Source organism: Equus quagga, chromosome 16, assembly GCF_021613505.1.
Source record: "Equus quagga isolate Etosha38 chromosome 16, UCLA_HA_Equagga_1.0, whole genome shotgun sequence".
NCBI classification, from domain to species: Eukaryota; Metazoa; Chordata; class Mammalia; order Perissodactyla; family Equidae; genus Equus; species Equus quagga.
Genome location: NC_060282.1, coordinates 47,716,246 through 47,735,872, shown reverse-complemented (window position 1 = coordinate 47,735,872; position 19,627 = coordinate 47,716,246). Strand labels below are relative to the sequence as shown.

The 19,627-nt window shown below is 34.9% G+C and overlaps 1 protein-coding gene across 8 annotated transcripts in view; it reads right to left on the bottom strand.

Annotated features, from left to right (window-relative positions):
* SPIDR (scaffold protein involved in DNA repair) overlaps window positions 1-19,627 on the bottom strand; it is a 466,088-nt gene that overhangs the window by 402,257 nt on the left and 44,204 nt on the right. For 6 of the 8 annotated variants that reach the window (XM_046641893.1, XM_046641895.1, XM_046641894.1 and 3 more), the window contains exons 4-5: window positions 17,751-17,828; window positions 14,435-14,598 (exon numbers count right to left, since the gene is read on the bottom strand). In XM_046641893.1, coding sequence (XP_046497849.1) covers window positions 14,435-14,598; window positions 17,751-17,828 — 242 coding nt within the window. The remainder of the gene's footprint in view (window positions 1-14,434; window positions 14,599-17,750; window positions 17,829-19,627) is intronic. The other 2 variants (XM_046641898.1, XM_046641899.1) reach the window with 1 other exon arrangement.

Sequence of the window (19,627 nt, the reverse complement as noted above, 5' to 3'; positions counted from 1 at the left end):
CTTAAAGTAGTAAAATGAGGATTGTGCTACCAACTTTAAAAGATGTCAGTAAAAAAGAAATGACGATTTCGATTGCATTAAATTTATAGATCAACTAGGGAGAATTATGTTGTTTAATTTCCAAATATTTGGATTTTTCCTTGATATCTTACTATATTGATTTCTACTTTAAATTCTATTATGGTTAGAGAATATACTGTTCAGGATTTCAATCTTTTGAAATTTACTGAGACAGGTTTTACAGCCCAATATATGACTTCTCTTGGTATGTATATCAAGTGCACTTGAATAGAATGTGTATTCTATTGTATTCTAGCTGCATGTGATATTCTACAAATGTCAATTAGGTCAAGGTGGTTGATACTGCTTCTCAGACCTTTTATGTACTAACTGATTTTTCTGTCTAGATTTTCTACAAGTTATAGACAAAGTGGTATTAAAATTTCTACCCACAATTCTAGATCTTAAGTACAGACAAATTTATAATTGATATGTCTTCCTGATGAGTTTTGTAACTACGAAATGCCCTTCCTTATCTACAATATTACTGACGGAAATCAACCAATATTTATATAATCATTCCAACTTTTTTTATACTTGCTATTTGATGCTACATCTTTTTCCATGCATTTATTTTCAAACTATCTGTGTCATTATATTTAAAACACATCTCTGGTGGACAGAAGATAGGGAAGTCTTGCATTTTACCAATGTTTCAATCTCTACCTTTTAAGTAAAATACTTAGTCTATTTTCACTTAATGTCCTTGCTGATAGGGTTAATCTAGGTCTATAATTTTGTTACTTGTTTTCCTTTCATCCCATCTGTTTATATTCCTCTGTTTTGTCCCTTTATACCTTCTTTTAGATTTTCTGAATATATGTTAGAATTCTATTTTGATTTCTCTGTTGTTCGTTAGCTATACCTCTTTGTATTTGTTTTTCTTTTTTAAGTGTTTGATCTAGGAATTATAATATACATCTTTAACTTTTCACAGTGAACTTAGAGCTATATTCTACCACTTCACACAAAATAAGAACCTAGTAAAGCACGTAATTCCATCTACCTAGCCCTATCTTTTATTCTAGAGCTGTCAAATTCCATCTACATATGCCATAAATGCCACACCATGTTATAATTTTTGCTTTAAATTGTCAGGCTTAATTTTTGTTAATGGGGGAGGGAGACTTTTTAATTTACCCACATATTTACCAATTGCAGTGCTCTTCACTCAAACCTGAAGATCTTAGTTTTCATCTAGTATCACTTCCCTTCAGCCTGAAGAACTTCCTTTACCTTTTCTTATAGTGCAGATCTTCTGCAATGAAATTTTTTAACTTTTGTTTATTCGAAAATGTCTTCATTTTGCCTGCATTCTTGAAGGATATTTTCATTACTTAAAGAATTCTGGGTTGACTTTTGTTTTTACAGCACTTTAAAGGTGTTCTATGGCCTCCCGGTCTGCACTGTTTCTGATAAGTAGTCAGCTATCCTTTGTTATTGTATCATTTCTCAGGGTGCTTTCAAAATTTTTTCCTTATCTATCATTTGTCAACAGCTTGATGATAATATGCCTAAATTTGATTTTCTTGTATTTATCTTGTTCGGAGTTCAGTGAGCTTCTTGAATATGTAAATTTATGCCTTTCACCAATTTTGGGAAATTTTCACCATTATCTGTTCAAAAATATTTGCCCCAATTTCCTCTCCTATACTTCTAGATCTATCAAGTTTACTGACTCTTCTATCTTCTCCTAATCTTCTGAAATCCTATCTAATAAACTTTTTATTTTAGGTGTACATTTAATTATAGAATTTTCATTTGGCTCTCTTCTCTAGTTTCTACTTTTCTATTGAGGTTTTATGGTCTGTGCATTCATTATGTGCATATTTTCCTTTACGTCCCTGAGCAGAGTTACAACAGCTGCTAATCTAATATGAGTCAGATCACGACCCATCTCAATTGCCTTTTCACTTAAGTATAATGCACAATTTTCTAGGTTTGTATGTATTTGTGTCTAACAAACATGGATTGCATCCTAGACACTCTGAGTCATATATTTTTAGACCCTGTATTCTACTATGTTCTTCTGAAGAGTATTTACTTTTTGCTTACTGGGCAGTTAACTTGGCTGTATTCTCTCCAAACTCTTTCTCCCTTGTGGTGGACAGCAGGTAAAATCTGTTTAGTTCTTTTAGCCTGTAAAATTTATCTGCATAATTTGGAGCACCTTCTACTATGAGATCATACTCTGTAACTTTCTAGCTCCTACAGCCCCCCGCTGCAACTCTGTGCTGTGAGTTCTATCCAAGTTATTGACAGAGGCCTGCCCACAGGCAAAGAGCTGTGAAAAATGAAAAAACTCACCTTTTGCCATTCTCATCTTCTAAATGTCAGCATTCTCCAGTTTATGCCTGCTGTGTGTCCTTCTACTCTGCCTTAAACATTTTTATATCATTTTACATTTTTATATGAATATAGTTACTATATATTTAGTATATTTTAATATTCTGTCCAAAATTTGTCATTATTTGTAAGAAAGGTAGTCTAACACATGGTAGTCTGACCATGGTACTCATTACTGAAAGTGTAACTCCTTAGAATTATTTTTAAAATTAGAAAACTAGAGGACTATAAAAGTCACACTTGTCATGACCTACATCATTACTTTATAATATTACACAATCGTAACAATATTTCCTATAGCAGTACTTTTTCTCTTCTACTTCTTATATCAGAAAACACAAGTATTTGGGAAATGAAAGGAAAGAGAAGAAAGAAGGGAATGAAAGGAAATGGGACGACAGGAAGACAGTAAAAGAGGAGAAAGATTTATATGAAGAAAAATTGATAAAGTCCCTGTCCTGGTATCTCATAAGCTAACATTTAGCAAATTAAGAAGGGAGATGTTGGAAAAATAAGCATGTAGGTTCTGAAACAGATGCGACAAATGATATTGGCATATGCTAACTTTCATAAAGAGAATAAAAGCCAAAATCTGCTATAATATTATGCGATCATAAACATACAAATCGTGCACACAAATTATAATGTAAAATAACAACAACAAAAATACATACTCATCAATACAACTTCTAACGTCGATCCTTTTTTACCATGAGAAGACCCTGGAATATGGATTTTTTCTTAAGTGCAAATGTTTCCATAACAAAATCTTTAAAATATAATCAAACAAAAAGCATGACTAAAAACTCCAGACTTCTTAAAGTATTAAATTTTGTCCATTTTTATATAAACCAAATTATATTTGAGAGAGGGTTTCTAAAATGCACGCTTTTCATCATTATCACTAAATTCCTTCAATTCTATATATGATGTGTACAATGGACAGTTCTTAGACATTTATAATTATTACATATTTTGTCATATCATTTTATTCTAACTCACCATTAGAATTGATTAAAAGTGAAATTAAATGCATTTCAAGATTCTACATAAACACAAATAAGTAAAAATAAACAAAGATAAAATTATATACATGCTCATTAAATTTAGAAATACTTTCTAAATTTGCCAGATCACTTTCTAAAGGGTTACAATATCTTCCCATGTAATACACAATTTTGTTTATTCTCATTGTTAAAACTTTTCCATACTCCATCTTCTATGAGATATTGCATCATCTGTTCTACCTTTACTGTTAATAGTACAAAGAAACCACCTATTTCAGAACAATGAATCTGTACTTCAAATTGAAAATCACATTTGCTTTCTATCTTTAAAATTACATGAACTACTTTCAGATCTTTTATTTGTGCCATGCAGCTTCTGTTGCACACCTTTAATAAAAGCCTGAACCTCACTTGGGTAATCTGATATTTACTACGTCTATTAGCCTGTATTTACATGGAAGTCATTACATAAAGTACAGGAGAATTACATAACAAAGCTCACCTAAATCCAATTTCCTTCACATTTCCGGAAAAATGTAGGTCATGAGAACTCACTGCTGTGTCTCTGCTGCCCTCTACAGGAATGGTTCTTAGAAGACGTTGATAAAATAAATTATGAAAATCCAAACAGCAATGCTGAACAATATGGAAAGTCACATCTATAATCAACTATATTTGTTGAATGTCCCAAAAATCAACATCACAAAGAGAAGTTATTGCTATGGTCTTTGATTTCTATCAGGCTCTTCCTCCAAGTGGTTGAGTATGCAGTTACGCTATACATCAAGGAATACAACAGAAGTAATTAAAAGAATCTGGGATCAGACTATCCAAGTCAGAACTGCAGTATATCATTTACTAGCTATGTCTCCATTCCCCTATTTATAAAATGGGGTTAATAATAACATCTACCTCACGTGATCAGCACTTAAGCAAAGTGCCTCACACATAGTAAGAACTCAGGGTTACTGTGTTGTTATTATGTTTTTATTGCTATTACTGTTATTGACACTATAAAAAAAACGGCCAGGACCACAACTTAGAAGTCAGTGTATCTGAATTAGAATCCTGGCTTAGTCACTTACTACTTTATAACTATGGGAAAATTACTTAATCTCTCTGTGCCTCAGAATTCTCATCTGGAGAAGAGGGATGATGATAATAATAGCGCCTACTTCACAGAGTTATTGTTGAGGTTTAAATAAGCAAACGTATATAGCAAAGCACTTAGAAGAGTGCCCCACAACGAGGAAGCACTCATGTTAGCTGCTGCTGTTATTATGAGTTAAGGTGCCTTTACATAAGCACTACTAGAACTCTGCTCCAGAGAACAGACAGAATCATGCTTACAGGCCAAGACTATTTCCTACTTCAATAACATTCCTCACTCCACCCTGGGCAAAGCATTCAAGATAGACCTGAATTATAATCAATGCTTCCCACTGAGTCAAAGTATGTTTCTCCTGCTGAGTAAGTATCCACTCACCAAACACACACCAGAAGCAAAAAGTAACAGCCTCATGAGTTATATAAGGGAGGTCTTATTTCTGGAGAGCTAAACAATAGTTACGAAATTCCTAATTATGGTATAAATATTCCTCCTCCAGCATTATTCAATGTACTTGGCTCATTTAAACACTGTAGCTGACCCTGTTGATGCCCTACTCCCATCTCCTCCCCTTTGTCCTCAGTGATGCTGGTTCTATTTCCAACTTCCAGAACCTCCATTGCTTTGCCTCAAGGCTTTTTATGGCTGCTGGAACCTATTTTCCCCACCTCTGTAAGAAGTAGGAAATACTCTCATCCCCCAGCTCCACCAAGGAGCAATCCACAACCAATGAATGAAGGGATCTGTGTATAAATACCTCAGCTTCCTTGACCCCCTGGTGGGATAATTATAAGCCTCCCAGAGTTTTCCAGAAGTATTAAGCTCCAGGTGCTCATAATGGTAACTTGCTTGATTCTCATCCCTTGATTGGCTGCTGTCCCTTCCCAAGCTCACTTCAATACCAGGAGATGTTTTCAGGGCATGCTTCTATGGAAATTCAAAGACAAACAATAAACTACGAACAGAGGCAAGTCTACAAAAACTGAAGATCATCTATTTTACTTTTTTCAACCTACTTAAAATATTGAATAAAGAGAAGAAAATGGTTTTAGGTGTTAGTATAAGGAAGCAGTAGGAAAGAAGTGCTGATGTGACTGCAAGATACTGTGCAGAAGGTAAGAAGGTATATGAGTTAAAGTCTCTTGAGAGGCAGATGCCAAACATCAGCTATAGAAGAGATTTATTGGTGAAATCACCTGTGAAAGATAAAGCAGAGAAAGCACGAGTCAAGGAGAGCTTTAAGACCACAATGTAGTTCTAACAACTATGAAAGAGAAGGAAGGATAATGTGGTAGGAAGAGTCTCAGACTGTAGTGCAGCTACAGGAAATTTTGGGCAGTCCAATAGCTAGTCTTCAATTCAAGATCACCCCTAGAGTGATTCTGTGTGAGTGTGTCTCACAACCCTGGCCTATTTAGTCAATGCTTGGGACCAGCCCATGGGAAACACGGTCCCAGTACAAACACAACGGTGGATCCTGAAGGATGGCAGTTGGGGCCATCAATCAACTATGTTCCTTGCAACACAAGATCTGAGAGCACATTTCCACAACTGCACTGTAGGGAATAATGATATAACCTGACATTCTCTCAGCAATGTGAAAAATGTGTCTAGAGAAAACCTTCCTCTTCTCCAAGGTTGTTCATTATCAATACGTACTATTGTTTTGCATATTTACAAACTTCATATAATGTAGTATCAAATTGTACATATCCTTCAGCAAACTGGCTTACTTCATTTCCTCAGTATTATCCATGATTATAACTATAGATCTCTACTACATAAATACACCACAATTTGCACATTAGGTTACTCTCCAAAGTTTTTTCTCTTGTAAACAACGGAAATTTCTGTCACTATAGAGTCATTTGCATTTTTTAGAATTTTATATAAATAGAACCGTACAGTGTATATTCTGCCTCATTCACTGTAAACATTCTAACCATTCATTGTAAACAATGCTACAATGAATTTTATAGATATATCTCCTCCTGGACATGTGTGAAAATTCCTCTGAGCAGAGGCTTTCAAATTTTTTTGGTCAAAAACTACAGTAAAAAATACATTTCATATCATGATCCAACACACATATGCTAATTAATCTAATCAAATTTAAACTTTCACAAAAAATACTCTTACTAACTGCCATTCATTACAATGCTATTTTTATTCCACTATGTTTTTAAAAGTCATTGAATCAATTATAGTACCCACTAATGGGTCATAAGCCACATTTTGAAAAAATCAAAAATATTTATCTCAGAGTACAACTGTGGGGTCAATGAAGTATGAACATCTTCAGCTTTACTAGAACTTACCAAATTACAAAATGGCTCTACCAATTTACATTCCCACAGCAACTATTCCTACTGATCTATATTCCTGACATCAGGCATTGTCAGACTTTTGTTTTTATAATCTGACGAATACGTGATATCTCATTTTTAATTTGCACTTCCCATACTACTAGTGAGACTGAGCATCTTTTCACATGCTTATTAGTCATTCAGGTTTCCCTTTCCTATTCTTCACCTGATTTTCTATTGGCTATTTGTCTTTTCCTTACTGGTTTGTAGAAGTTCTCAATATATTCTTGATATTACTGTAAAATGTCCTTTGAAAAGGCATTTTTAATGTAAGCAATATATGTACTTGGTTCAAAATTCAAAATAGCATACACTGTTATACAGTAAAAATACTTTCCTACGATTCCAGAGATAATCCATATTAACGCATATTCTTTCCATTTTTTCTACACAATTATTCTATATCCTGTTTTTGTCATTTAACAAGGTATTTTGAAGATTATTTCATAAGCACATAGACCTACATCTTTCTTGTACTTTCAAAACTTTATCAATTTTATTGACGTATATTACTTAAGCACACTAAACTACACATATTCAAAGTGTTCAGTTTGATCAGTTTTGGCATGTGTACACTCCTGTGAAATTATCACCACAATTAAGATAATAAACATTTCCATCACCCTCAGAACTTTCCTCATGTCCCAGTGTAATCCATCCCTCCTCTCCACCCTCATCCCTAGTCAACCACTAACCTTCTTTCTGTCACTATAGAATCATTTGTATTTTTTAGAATTTTATATAAATAGAACCATACAGTGTATATTCTGCCTCATTCACTTTAAGGGGCTGGGGCTAAACTGTAAAAGTTAAGTTATATGGACCTTGATTTTCAGGAAATGGGAAACCATCAAAAGTATTTCAATAGGGGCTGGCCCCATGGCCAAGTGGTTAAGTTCGCATGCTCCATTTTGGCATCCCAGGGTTTCGCTGGTTCAGATCCTGGGCGTGGACATGGCACCACTCGTTAGGCCATGCTGAGAAGGCATCCCACAGCCACAACTAGAAGGACCTACAACTAAAAAATATACAACTATGTACTGGGGGGATTGGGGGAGAAAAAGCAGAAAAAAAAGAAAAAAAGACTGGCAACAGTTGTTAGCTCAAGTGCCAATCTTTAAAAAATAAAAAGTATTTCAATAAGGTCATAATTTTTATTAAGATAAATCTAATAAAAATACATAAGGCAAGAAATTAATTACAAAGCAACTGAAACAATACAGACAACAGGTGAAAGGGTGTAATTTCAGGGAGAAGTAGTGGGGATGCTGTAGTTTAGAGTCCAAATGTGCATTACCTGGTAATGAAATAGAACCAGACAGTGAAAAAGAAAAGTCATTAACTAAGACCAAAAATACACAAAGAGAATGAGCTTGGCTTTGAAGGAAAAGAAACGATATGGCTTGGGACCCCTAGACTTACAGTAACTTTAGGAAATCCATACAAAGATGTCATTCGGCAGCTGGAAACCCATATGGAATTCACGACAGCAACCAGGTTAGAAAGAGATTTAACAGTTATCAGTATCTGGAAGAGAACATAGCTTGAGAAGAAAATAAGGAAAATTGAATCTTTTATACGAGGAAGAGAAAGAAAGAAAAGGAGACAGAAGTTAAGGCCCCAGAGAACACCACTGTGATTAGGCAGACCACAAATCCAAAAGGATCTTTCCTACATTATAGGAATGCCTCTCAAAGTTTGCTTGGACAAATCCATTTTTTCAGTCACTTTTCAATGACAATGTAATATGTTACGCTTTAATATACAAGTTTATTAAGAAAAACAGGTGTACTTGATGAGGAACTACATGGAGGAAGTCTTGAATTTTTTAAATACGAAGCAAGCCAATGTCTTCTCTTTTCTATGACCCTATCTTTCAAAGTTCTGCCCATTTGCATGCTTCTTCCAATATAAGAAAGCAATCAAAGGAGATCTGGAGGCATTCAATCAACATCTGAATACTTCTGTGGCAAGGTTTCAATCACAATTGCCTTGTTTACTATGTAAGTAACTAGCTCACAGTCACATATCTTTTCTAACAGTTTCTTTGTCTAAAAATTGGGCATAACAACATCTACCTCACAAAATTGTTTTAAGGCTCAAATGGAAAATGCACTGCTATAAACTGAATGTTGAAAACTAATCATTAGTTGAAATCTAATCCCCTCAAATTTCTTATGTTGAAATCTAACCCCCACTGTGATGGTTATTTGTAGGTAGGGCCTTTGAGTGGAGCCCCCGTGAATGGGACCAGAAAATTCCCTTACCGTTTCCATCATACGAGGACACAGTGAGAAGAGGACCTTCTATGAACCAGGAAGCGTGCCCTCACCAGACACCACATTCGCCAGCACCTAGATCATGGAACTTGCCATCCTCCAAAACTGTGAGAAATAAATTTCTGTTGCTTAAGCCACTCAGTCCATGGTATTTTTGTTATAGCTCAAATGAACTAATACACGTACCTAAAGCAACTAGTACAATATAAGGCCCAGTATACGTTCAACATATGTGATTTATTTCTCTCTTTTTCTCCTTTGAGGGAAAGCTATGCTTTCCTTTGTGTTTTTTTTAATTCTAAAATAAATATAACAAAAAAGAAAATAAAATTCCCCAATAATCCTACCACCCAGAGATATGCTGTTTACATTTTGGAGAACTAAGCAGGCTTGCCATTCACTTCTTATAACTATACATTTTATTATTCAAGAGCTATCCTGAAAAGCCTGTGTCATAATGTAATTTGTAATTTTAACAAGGTATGAATCTGAATTGCAAGGACTACAAAACCTGTGTGCAAGAGTTTCTCAGTTAGCTAGTGAGCCCAGTCAACCACCCAGCATTTCTACCCATGCAGCATTATAGTCTTTCTTACAGTTGTAGTTATTTACAGTAGGTTTCAAAGAATAAATACATCCTTGGTTCACAGAATATTTCCCCAAAAAACAAGCCAAGAAAAAAATTAAAAGTTCTAAGAAACTGATATTTCCTAATAACAAAATTAAAATTTCTGACAATTAAGAGTAAAATGCTAAATATTAAATTCAGTGATGGCAATAACCTACGATGAGGACAAACCCATCATTCTTTCTATTCAAAACAAGAAAAAGGAATTCATGAAACTAACTATTGAATGTTTTATCTTATCAGTACAGAACCTGCTCTTGATTATCAGATAAAACTTAAAAATTATAAAGACAAGTAACTTGTGATATGAAGCCATGCACAGGAATCTGACCTGTCACAACAGAAATGAGGTGCTTTAAAAAGCCAAGAATGGGGCTGGCCCAGTGGCATGGTGGTTAAGTTCATGCGCTCCATTTCAACAGCCCAGGATTCGAAGGTTCAGATCACGGATGTGGACCTGCACACTACTCATCAAGCCATGCTGTGGTGGCATCCCACATACAAAATAGAGGAAGATTAGCACAGATGTTAGCTCAGTAACAATCTTCCTCAAGCAAAAAGAGGAGGACTGGCAACAAATGTTAGCTCAGGACCAATCTTCCTCACAAAAAAAAAAAAAAAAAAAGCCAGCAACCTGATGTAACACATAGCTCAGCCACCAAAGCAACCACTATAATAAGTTAATATTGAGAAACAATTTTAGGAAGCATGTTTTTAGTACAACATGACAATGAGAAGGAAGACAGACCATGCTATCCCAGAAGCCTTTTCTTTTACACTGAAGTTCATTAGAGATAAAGGATTACTAGTCCAGTCCATATACTGAGAGGTCAACAGAAACTTTTAGGTCATGCACAACACTTCCTGGTCTGGTCAGATATAATTTATTCCATGGCAGTTTTGGTGGCAGTCTCAGGACTCTCAACAGTTCTGTGGGACCCCTGAATTGAGATTTTTATAGCATATATAGATTGATATTTTGCCTTTTTCTTTTAGCATTCTCTCATAAACATTTTTACTGTCTCAACAATAAAAAGTCCTCAAAAATATTCTAGATATATAATATTCTAGATATAGAATATAGATGTAGAAAAATATTCTAAAACATATAGTTTCTTTCACTTTTTACTGTGGTAAACTATACATAACAAAAAATCTGCCATATTAACCATTTTTAGGTGTACAGCTCAGAGCATTAAATACATTCACATTGCTGTACAACCACCACCACTATCCATTTCTAGAATTTCTTCATCATCCCAAACAGAAACTCTATATCCATTTAAACAATAACTCCCCTTATTCCTCAGCCCCCGGTAACCTCTATTCTACTTTCTGTCTCTATGAAATTGCCTATTCTGAGTACTGCATGAGTGGAATTATATAGTGTTTGTCCATTTGTATCTGGCTTACTTTACTTAGCATAACATTTTTCAGGTTCATCCATACTGTACCATGTATCACAATTTCATTCCTTTTTAAGGCTGAAGAATAATCCATTGTGTGTGTCTATGTGTGTGTACACACACACACACATACATTTTGTTTATCCATTCATCTGTCGACAGATATTTGCACTGTTTCCACTATCTGACCACCGTGAATAATACTGTTATAAACATCAAAGTACAGTACCTGTTTGAGTCTCTGCTGTCAATTATTTTGGGTATATATCCAGAAGTAGAATTGCTAGATCATATGGTAATTCTATGTTTAACTTTTTGAGAAACCACCAAACTGCTTTCCATAGTGGCTGCACCATTTTATAGTGCTACCAGCAATGCACAAGGGTTCTAATTTCTCCTCATCCTCAACATTTTTTTCCATTTATAGATAACAGCCACCCTAATGTGTATGAAGTGATATCTCATTATAGTTTTAATTCACGTCTCCCTAATGACTAATGATCATGAGCATCTTTTCATGAGCTACAGTGTATGAAAAGAACCAGACAAAATACATAAAACAATGGCTTTCAACACACTGGACATCAGGCAAGAAGAACACTAATCCCTGAAATTCTGTAAAGAATTGAGCTCTACAATTGCCCCAGCTTACTTTCTCAAGAGAATTTCCAAAGCACATAGTAGGGAAGGGGAACTGACATGAAGCCCAGTGGGCTCCCTAAGTTGAAGAAACAGAGAAACAGAGAGTCCAGGGAGACAAAACTAGCTAGAGTTCATAGGACAGAGTGCCAGAAAAGCCACAGCTACATAAAGAACCCATAATTCGCCTCAAGTATTCAGCAGAGTACTGATCAGCATGTGTATATAAAGAAACTACCCGAGACCAGGAAAAGAACCATCCAGAAGCATTAGAAGATCAGTACCTAGTGCTCATACAGGGTCAGGAAACAGGAGTTGTTCCTGCCAGCCAGACTGGAAAAACTCCTAATCCAGAACATTACATAGAATATCCAGGAAGGTCTTATTTCAGTAGTAGGATATAAGACTGAGCACTTCCCTGGACCCACCTAATAAGTCATAAAACAACATCCAAAAATATTTTAACTGTTTCCAAGTAACAGAACCCCAGAACAAAGCCCCAAAATATTTAAAGAAATTTTTTAAATTCAGCAACAAATAAAACATAAAATTCACAGTGTCTGGTATTCCCTCAAAAGTTTCCAGGCGTGCAAAGAAGCAGAAAAATGCAACTTATAATGAAGAGAAATATTAATCAACAGAAATACACACAGAAAATAGATTTACTAAAAAAACATTAAAACAACTATTAAAAATATACTCTCTCTGTTCAAAATATAGAAGAAAGTATGACTGTGCTCAGGAGAGACATGGACAATATAAAAAGATTCATATCAAACAGATGACAAATACACTGGATAGTATTAACAGCAGACTGGACACTGCAGGAAAAAAGCATATTAATCTTGAAGATACAGCAATAAAAACCAATCAAAATGAAACAGCGAGGGGGAAAAAGGTGAATATAGCATCAATGATGCATGATACAACATCAAGCAGTCTAATTTATATACATATAATTAGAGTCCCAGAAGGAAAGGAAAAGGGAATTAAGGGGAAAAAAATGTTGAATAAAGGCAAAAAATTTTGCAAATGTGATGAAAAACTTTCCATATGTGAAGAAGAGATGTAACATAGCGGATCTAAAATGAACATCCTTAGAAAGCCCTGCTTGCACAATGTTGGTCCTTGCCTACCTCTGGCAACTTAGATTTCAGGAGGGTTCCACCATTCCCTAAATGATAAGTCCCTAAACTGTACCAACAATACGGCTTATGCTAAATACCTGTTTTCCTTCTTGAAATCTGAAATTTTGGTACATGCTAGGCAGAAAAGTGCCTACATTACCAGTCCCCAATAAAAACTCTGGGCACTGAGCTGCTAATGAGCTCCCCTGGCAGACAACACTTTACATATGTTGTCAAAACTCACTGCTGGAGAAATTAAGCATGCCCTGTGTGGAAAAGGACTTTCTAGTGGAAAAGGACTCTTGGAAGATTGCTGATTTGGCATCGTGTCATCTAATTGTAATAAATCATAGCCATGAGTATGACTATAAGCTAAGTTCTGAGGGTCTTTCTAGGGAATTACTGACCCTACAGGTGGGCATGGGAACTCCTGACACACCAGAAAACCAAGAAGTCTGACAAACTCTAAGCAGAAAACCACACCTAGGCATATTACAATCAAACTACTTAAAAGAAGAGATAATGAAAAAGTCTTAAAAGATCAAGAATGAGAATAACTTCAGGCTTCTTGACAGCAACACTGGTACTAAGACAGTGAAGCAATGCCTTCAAAATTCTGAAGAAAAATTATTGCCAACCTAAAATTCTATATAAGTTTTCAGTAACATATCAAAGTGTGATAAATGCATCTTCTGAATGCCAAATCTCAAGAAATTATCTTACATAAATCCTTTCTTGGAAGCTATTGGAAGATGTGCTCAATCAATATGAAACTGAAAATAAAGGAAGAAGTAGGCATGGAATCTAGGATGAAGTTGCTCCCTGTAGGGAAGAAGTAAAGGGAACTCCCAGAAAGATGATGAAATAGGACCTAAGGGTTGCAAGGTCCACAAAGCAGAGAGGACACTGAGTTCAAACTGGAGTAGCTAGGAAGTTATGGAAAAGAGTTCTCCAAGAAAACTAAACTGATAAAATGGCTGGTGCGTCTGAAAATCTTAATGGGAGAGCTAAACAATGGTGAATCATTAGAGTTTTATTAACGATAAGTAAAACTAGGCAAACAAAAGCCCAAAATAATTAACTCCAAGGAACATGAAAAAGCATGAAGGAAAAATCATCATAATTAATATTTGCCTTGGTTATGAACATTATTTATTCATAATTATGTAATGCTGAATATTAGTCTAAACAAATCATGATATATCTATCCTGGAAGAACAGAGGGATGGGAAAAGTTCAATGTGTAGCAGGCGGTGGGGAATGGGTAAGAAGAGAACTCAATATTTACCCCTGTTTAGAAGTACATTACAAGTATGTTATTCAGAGATAAGGAGGCAAGGAACAAAAGAATCCACTAAGAGTCAAAGCTGTTGTCCCTGAGGAAGGAATTAAAAACAAAACAACCAAAAGGCTATGATTAACAAACACCATAAACAGAATGAAAAATTTTGAAACAATCTGTTCTTACCTTAGGAAGCTCAGATAGCCTCTCTTCACTTGTCAAAGAATGACTGCTTGCACAAGAAGCACAGTCCGATATTTCCACAGCACTCTCATCATCTTCAAATTCGTTACATTCACTAATATCTTCCCTGTCACTGTCAATCTCCCAGTCGATGAACTGCAGTTCATCTAAAAAAAAACACAATTTTAAACAATTTTATTTATCTTTAGTATTTTTAAATCTATTTTTTAATTCTCAATAGATAAAAAGATCCATGTTTGTTCAATAATTTTTTTTAAATATGTTTAAAGACAGTGAAAAGTATATTCTTATTCTTATCTCTAGTTATCCTATTTCTCCTGTTACCGCCACGCCAATTCTCAGGTTTTATTAGTTTTTTTTTGTATCCTTCTAGAGTTTTGGCAGCATGATCCAGCAAAAAAAATACAGTGTTACCTTCTCCTCCTTTCTGATACACTTTGATTTTTATTTTTTACTTAACACAACTGAGAGGTTTTTCCACATCAGTAAACAGGGAGTATCCTCTTTTCTTTTCTATATCATAGGATTCCATTGCATAGTTGATCCACAGTTTATTTAATCAGTCTTCTATTTACTAAAGATGTTTTCAAGGATGTTCATCCCCAATTTTCTTCTATAGATTTATTTCATCAGTAAGGAAACAACTAAAGTAAACAGTTTTCAGTTTACTTCATAAGCATGATTACCTAGAAGCTACTTTAGGAAAATTTTAATCTGCAAGTTAAATTATTTTCATATATTAAATAACCAAATGTACTGACTCCAATCTACTATGCTTAAAGAAATGAAAGTAGTTATTAAGGATAAATTAATCTCTGAGGCATGGCATATAACACAACCTTTCTTACAGTACAAAGCACAAGTGCTCCCTCACAGCTACTTCAGCAACTCAGGAGGCTAGTAAGATATCTTGGCCCTGTTTCAGAGGTCTAGTAGCAACAATCTTACTTCCAGATAGAAGTAATATTAAAAATTTTAAAAACTTACTAGCTTTAATACTTGAAGGGAATTCAAAATAAAAACCAAAAAAGAAAAAAAGAAAAGGAAAAATTTAAGCTAAAGTTAAAATTATGGGATAAACAAAAACAGTAAGTATTCTTTAATCTGATACTGTTGTTCCAGAAGATGAAGCAAAAGTTCACTATAATGATTACAAAAGACTGGAGGTAAGACCAGTCTAAGAGAAGCAGATGCGCAATAGCAATTATTTCCCGTTTCTAACATCACATTAACTCATGGAACCAAGCAAGGAAATGCATAAGAAATTCTCCAGCTTGCTGAACCATCACAGCAGGAAGTCACAGAAAGCGAGAGAAGGAGCACAAGTGCTCTCAGAGCTACTGCCACTGCTGCCAGTACAATACATTTTTATAGCATTCATTCATACATTCAATAAAATCAGTGCCTACTAAAGGCCTATCAAGCCATTCTAGATATTCACAATATAAAAAAGAGAAGGAAAAAATACAGGAAAGAATACAGAACACTATCCCTACCCTGGAGAAGCCCAGAGATGAACAACACTTATACTGCAATGTGATGAGTGCTATAAAATGATATATCACAACAAAACTAATAAGACCTTTCATCTGGTCACAATGATTTTTATGAAGCAGGCAAGACAATTGCTGTTAGACTAAAATTTGCATTTTACAGATGAGGAAATTCAGTCTCTGAAAAGTTAAGAAACTCCCCCAAAGTTATATAAAAGACATATCAAAGGGAAAACATTCCTTTAAAGAGAAAAATATTTTGACAATTTAACTCAGGGCTCTTCCCTGTCAATCTGAATTCTGGGCCTTAAGGCCCAGAAACTCGAATCCAATATGGCTGGAAGAAGGTCTGGGAATATTGTTCTTAAAGCTCACCTGGTAATTCTGATAAGAGGCCAGGTCTGGTAACCACCAGAGCAGTGTTCAAGCACACAGCAATGAAGTTAGACATCCTGGGCTCTGAATATCAATTGGCACACTTATGAACCATGTGACTCTGGGCAAGTGCCTTGACTTCTCTAAGTCCCAATTTTCTTCTGTAAAATGAGGCTACTTAGCTCACAAGATATAGTAGATATCAAAGGAAATAGCATACATAATAACCATGAGATAAAACAAGAACTTGATAAAAGGTAAAGGTAAAAAGGAGGGAGGGAGGAAAGAAAGGAAGAGAAAAACTCGGGAGAAGAGAAAGATAAACCAGCAGTTGCACACAAGACTAGATATAATCCAAGGGATCATTTACTTGTTACCCAACAGTCAACTTATTTATGACAAATCAATACTTTGTTAACTCATTTTAAAGTAATTAACTCAAAGCATCTTTCTATCCTTAGACTTTTCAAACTATTGAGTATCTCTTTTAATAGAAAGGACATATACGACTTTTATTTTTTTAATACCAGCTTTATTGAAATGTAATTCACATACCATTCACCCAGAAAAAGCATAGCGTTTAATAATGGAATTATGTTCTGAGATGTGTGAAGACAAATCAAGAGTTACATAACAATGAATTTCATTTAATATGGTTGAATTAACTATATAAGCCCTGTGAACTGAGGTATAACCTTAAAATACCACTTCACCCAGTTATTACTAAAATGTCAACTGTAAGATGGCATACAAAGTGGCCAAAATGATGTAATCACCTTACACAGGGGCTGTGTGTACAAACTTAACTTTGACTAAGTAACTAACATGCACTAACAAGGTAAGAGTTAAAAGTTGAAGCTTATTTTGACAGCATTAAGACTTAAAATATTCTATGGGGCCGGCCCCGTGGCCGAGTGACTAAGCTCACATGCACTCCGCTTCAGCAGCCCAGGGTTTTGCCAGTTCAAATCCTGGGCGCAGACATGGCACTGCTCATCAAGCCGTGCTGAGGTGGCATCCCAAATGCCACAACTGGAAGGACCCACAACTAAAAATACAACTATGTACCGGGGGGCTTTGGACAGAAAAAGGAAAAATAAAATCTTAAAAAATCTTTAAAAAGAAAAAATAATAATAATACTGGTAATATCTATCTCTTGTAGTTGTTGGGAGAAATGAGAAAATGTTTCTAAAGGGCTTAGCAAAGAGACTGGGACTCAGTAAAATCATAATCAACACTAAGTATTGAAGGAATGTAAGAAAGTTTTTTCCAATATTGAACCCAATATATAACAAAAATTGGATTTCTTACAAAATTATCAATTTACCTTCACTGTCCTCATCTTCTGGACATAAAATATTCCTGTTACAAAACCTGTCTATTCTAGAACCATGTCCATTATCTCTCTGTGGTTTAAAAAGTGTTTTACCTTCATCTGACAGATCACTTCCACTGAAACTCTGTGTTAAATCTCTAAGTCCACTGGTACTCTGAGATGTAACAGTTTCTGTTAAAGAAAAAAATATATATATATATATGAAAACGATCAACTGGTATGGTTACTTATCAGAATGAAATTTTTACATGTCTTACTTTGCCAAAGTCACAAATACACAAAATTCTGATGATAGTGGAAGCAATATCTTGCATCAAATCTTCCTGCCTAAAGTTCTATGTGGAACCTGGCTAAGATTCTTTGAATTAAAGCCAAATTACAAGAAGAAAAAGAAGAACTGATTGAGATAAGTTATAAAAGACAAGGAAAATGACTGGAGCACGAATGAAAACTCAAAAAAACCCTTGAAATAATTATAGAGCTATAGCTTCCCAGCATATTTGATGAAATGAAAAGAAAAACAACCCAAAAAAATCAATACCAAAAACACCTAAATATTACATTAGAGACATGTTGTGATTTAATGGCAGCACAAAAGGAGTGAATGCTCCACTTTATGTTGATCAGGAAAGGAGAATTCACTGACAAAATGATGTCTGAAAAAACAACACTTAACAAAGGCACAAAAACATATAATAATAAATATTTACTGAACACTTACTCTGTGCCATGAACATCTAGAACTACTAGTTATCCATCCTTCAAAATATAAAATTAAAAATAAACTAAGAATCCATACTGATTTAAATAGCTAATAAAACTAAGCTACGTATTTAATTGCAAATCGCTTTCATTATTATGCATCTGGAAAAGTAAATCAAAAAAGAAGAGCTGGAATGCTACAAATTGAATATTCATGTCCCTCTAAAATTCAGATATTGAAATCTAATCCCCAATGTGATGGTATTAAGAGGTGGGGCTCTCAGGAATGGAATTAATGCCCCATAAAAGAAACCCCAGAGAGATCCTTGGCCCCTTCTGACACATGAGGATGTAGCAAAAAGGCACTGCCTATGAACCAGGAATTGAGTCCTTACCAGACACCAAATATACTAGACTCCCTGCCTCCAGAACTGTGAGAAATAAATTTCTTCTGTTTATAAGCTACATAGTCTGTGGTATTTTCGTGTTAGCATCCATAACAGACTAAGACAGGAAGTAAAGTTATCACTATTTTCAGATTATACAATGAATTCACAGAATTCACAAACCTATGAATTATAGGCACTTAACTATACAATTTATATAGGTAAAACGCTACCAGGAATTTATTAGTCACTAATTCACTTCATTTACTGAAAAAGAGTACCCCGGAAATCAAGGCCCATTCCAATAAAATTCTAGGAAGGACATCAGCCAGACTATAGGAATAGTCACCATGTATTTATAAACATTTCTGGGTGCCCACTGTGTGCCAGGCATTGTGCTAGTACCTAGTGTTATGGGTTGAATTGTGTCCCCCCAAAATTTATTCATATGTTAAAGTTCTAACTCCCAGCATCTCAGAATGTGACCTTATTTAGAGATAGGGTCTCTATAAAGTAATCAAATTAAAGTAAGGTCATTAGGGTGGGTCCTAATCCAATATGACAAGTGTCCTTATAAAAATGAGAAATTTGGACACAGAAACAAAAATGCAGAGAGAGAAGACAATGTGAAGAGACACATGGAGAAGACAGCTAACTACAAGCCAAGGAAAGAAGCCTGGAGCAGATCCTAGAAGGAATCAACCCTGCCAATACCTTCATTTTGGACTTTTAGCCTCCAGAACTGTGAGATAATAAGTTTCTGCTGTTCAAATCACCCAGTTTGTGGTACTTTATTTTTTTTATTTTTTATTTTTTTTAAAGATTTTATTTTTTCCTTTTTCTCCCCAAAGCCCCCCAGTACATAGTTGTATATTTCTCATT